This window comes from Branchiostoma belcheri, unplaced genomic scaffold, assembly GCF_001625305.1.
Source record: "Branchiostoma belcheri isolate BF01 breed outbred unplaced genomic scaffold, Haploidv18h27 scaffold39, whole genome shotgun sequence".
NCBI lineage: Eukaryota > Metazoa > Chordata > Leptocardii > Amphioxiformes > Branchiostomatidae > Branchiostoma > Branchiostoma belcheri.
In genome coordinates, this window is record NW_017804009.1 from 2,531,255 (window position 1) to 2,535,183 (window position 3,929).

Sequence of the window (3,929 nt, forward strand, 5' to 3'; positions counted from 1 at the left end):
GACGAGGCCAGCCCCCCTCCCCATGTTTATATGAGTGCTTGCGTACGCCGGCAGAGTTTCTCGTCCATTTTTGGACATTTTTCCGACTGACATGCCGTCCAAATTAACACTAACTGTTCCTTACCTCCTCCCAACTGAGATTCGGTCTGCAGTTTGCTGCTTTTTGACGATCATCGAGCAAAAACCTCCAAAAACATGCTCGGTATGCGAAGACCGGTGTAATGGCGGGCAGGCAGGAAAATTAAAGCTTGGCCTGCTGCGCCCTGATTGGTTGGACGTGTGACGCTACCTGTACTGTAGGCCAATGGGAAGCTACGAAAGCTAGACTCATGGCCAATGGGAAAGCTGGTCGCCAAGTAGTGATATGGAAGTCGCAGAGGTCGTAAAATCCGGGCGGCTCCGCTTATAGCGTCGCCACCAAGCGGAATAAGTTGGAAGTCCAGATAGCTTGAACTGGCACGCATAGATTATGTTGATTATCTCGAGGTTATGTGTGAAACCGACTACATAGGCCATGTCGATCCATTCAGTAAGAAAAACTCTGTCGCTTTAATCACAAAATTTGATGTCAAATATTTCTTTTGGTATGTTGTAGTCTAATGGCGGAATAATTGTTGCTGGAACTGTATAGAAGCGTCTGAATTACAAATGAAATAGATGCATGAAAGAAAACCACTGATGAAGTAGAATGTTGTGTGAGGATATTGACATCCTACGGCAACGAAAGTATTTGTGTGTTTTTCACTTCAATAACAGCAGCACGTAAGAATCAAGACAGCTCTGCATCCGGAAGAATCAACACAGCTCCACATAGGTAGGTCTTTCCAGCTCTTACCCTGCCCTATGCTTACGTCACCGAAGCAGTATACTTCATTGTCGTCTATAGTTTGACGCTCGTTGTCCACCTTGTAATACAGAAGCCAAGAATTGTTACTAATACTAGGCTGCGGTGAAAGCATTTTGTTAAGTGAGATGTCTGCCGATTGAGGAATTTTAAACTAAATGGACTAAATAGGGATAGTAGAATACAGGATAGAAAATTCAATTAATTTATGCAACCATCAGCTGGGGATCACGAGAGAATAATGCCCGAGGAACCGTCATTTCCTGGCTGGTGTCGCCAAGTGGTAATATGTCAGTCGGCACAGCAAGTACATTAAGGCCACAGCAAGTACATTTTATGGATTACATCATCCACAGACTCCAAATCTAATGCAAGCGGGCGAAAAAAAAACAAGGTTTCTACGCTTTAAAATTTTGACTCAATCATAGTACAAATGGTTTTGATTCAGTGGGAACATATCACATATACACAGCCAGCATCACGTACAAAACGTGTATTACTGCATCACAGTAAGAAACAAAACATTAAATCAGAGCCATTTCTTGTCTCCTCTCTTCATAGTTATCTGCCATTCACCTTCCGGCATGGCAACATACATCTTTGCCCATTCTCGGCATGGTGACCACTGTCATATAATCATGAAATAATAAGCATATTTTTTTTGTATTGTTATAGTTAAAATAAGTAAGTTGTTTGAAAATGCAATTATCCCCTAAACGCGGATATATTATGATTTAGGAAGGTACATGTATATTGTAGAGATGAAGGGATAGTTCTGCGATTTGAACAATTTAGTATTAATATGTAAGTCCCAGGGTTTGAACAATCCGGGCGGCTCCGCTGGTTATTGTATTTTTTGCTTAGAGAATTGGCCCTTTTTATTCTTCATCAGGCCCAACCGAGCAATAGACACACAATGTCTGCAGTCCCAACTTGTGATTGCATAAGCGCCACCAAGCGGAATAAGTTAGAAGTCTAGATATCTTGGACTGGTGACGTCATTGGCACGCATAGATTATGTTGATGATCTCGAGGTTATGTGTGAAACTGGCTACATAGGCCATGTCGATCCATTCAGTAAGAAAAACTCTGTCGCTTTTATTACAAAATTTGATGTCAAATATTTTGTTTGGTATTTTGCATTCTAATGGTGGAATAATTGTTGCTGGAACTGTATAGAAGTGTCTGCTTTACAAATAAAATATATGAAAGAAAACCACTAATAAAACAGAATGTTGTGTTGACGACAACGAAAGTAATTGTGTGCCTTTGGTCACAGCAGCACGTCACGTCTGGAAGAATCAAGACAAGCTCTGCATCCGGCCCGGGAGAATCAAGGCGGCTCCACATAGGTAAGTCTTTCCAGTCCTTACCCTGCCCCATGATTACGTCACTGTAGCAGTATACTTCATTGTCGTCTATAGTTTGACCCTCGTTGTCCACCTTGTAATACAGAAGCCAAGAAGTGTTACTAGGCTGCGGTGAAAGCATTTTGTTTGCCGATTGAGGAATTTTAAACTAAATGGACTAAATAGGGATAGTAGGGCCTCGGAGAGGTAATTGTACCAAAAATACCGTTTTAGTATATAATATAATATTTTGTGGTATGCAATTATTCATACGAAATCCACCATATATATATACATGTATAACCAGCATGTCGCGTCACAAAGTTGTTAAAGGTCATTTTTTTTGCGTTTCAGAGTCAGACCCATCCAATCCAGTCAGTACAGCCATGGTGTTCAAATGCGACCAGTGTAGGAAAGAGTTCAAACATAGGCAGTCTTTTAACCGACACAAGAAAGTGGCACATACCGCGTCACCCTCCCACCTCTGCGAGACTTGTGACCAAAACTTCACCCGTCTCCCCGACTTGAAACGACACCAACAGCAGAAGCATGCATCTACCGCACCCCAGCATGAATGCGATTTTTGCAAGAGAAAGTTTGCCAGGGCGGACAAGTTGCGAGAACACAAGCGAATACACGGGAAACATCCGACGAATCTGATATCCAACACGTTTAACACGTTTGGAGAACTGCAGCAGCACGATAACGAGATGTGCCCCGAAAACGCACCGTCCACCTCCCGAGGACACAAAAGAAGACTTTCGGCTAACGCCGACGAGGTCTCATCAAAACGACCCAGAAACGTGCAGCCCTTGCCAACAAACGAATCGTTTCCCGTGCAGGAAGACCCCCTTGACAAACCACAGGACTTGGGTTTAGATCCAGCAGTGGAACAGATATACAGGCAGAAATGGTCAAAAATCCGTACACACTTCGAAAGAAAAGCGGTCTATGCCAGATATAATTTTCGATTGAACTCCATCAACGTGGACGACATGACAGACAAAGTGTGGGCGATCTTTCGAGACCAAAAGACGGCATTCAAAATCAACCTGTCGTACGGATTTGTCCTCCGTAACAACGAAGGTGAACTGCGTTATTACTACCCCTGCGAGAACAATCACACCTTCCTGGAGAAACCGGTGATAGTCGACGACGAGGAAAACCTGCAAAAATTCCTGGACCAAATAGCCGACAAGGACGTCCTCGAGGATTGCCGACAGCATCGTCCAGACTCCAAATGGATCGTGCACGACATTCCACATGTAGAGTTTTATGTCAGCAAACTGGGAAACCATCCCATCGGTGCGCCCATGAACCTCCCCGCGTACCTCGTCAATAACAAAGCCATCGTTACCCTTCAAAGCGGCACGAACGGACCCTTTGACGACGACCTGTGCTTCTTCCGCTGTCTTGCAGCACACAACGGTAAGAATCCGAAGCAACTAGAGAGGCCAACCAAGATTCTCTTGAAACAGTACATGGAAGCCCGGGACATGGCCGAGAAAGATTTCTGCGGGGTATCACTAGAAGACTTGGCCGACATAGAGAAACTCTTTCAAGTCAACGTCTACGTCTACTCGCTTCGACCCAATGACGAAGAAGACGAGAAAAACGACACACCTTTTGCGGAACTGGTCAGGCGACCTCTCACCCGCTACAAGAACACAATGTACCTGAACCTATACGAGGACCACTTCAGCTACATTAGGGACTTTAAGAAGTACGCCAAATCG

The 3,929-nt window shown here is 44.2% G+C and overlaps 1 protein-coding gene across 1 annotated transcript in view; it reads left to right on the plus strand.

Annotated features, from left to right (window-relative positions):
- Positions 1–748: 748 nt before the first annotated feature.
- Positions 749–3,929, plus strand: part of LOC109476723 (zinc finger protein 878-like) — a 4,125-nt gene continuing 944 nt past the window's right edge. The window contains exons 1-3 of the mRNA XM_019777726.1: positions 749–814; positions 2,127–2,196; positions 2,548–3,916. Coding sequence (XP_019633285.1) covers positions 2,580–3,916 — 1,337 coding nt within the window. The 5' untranslated portion in view covers positions 749–814; positions 2,127–2,196; positions 2,548–2,579. The remainder of the gene's footprint in view (positions 815–2,126; positions 2,197–2,547; positions 3,917–3,929) is intronic.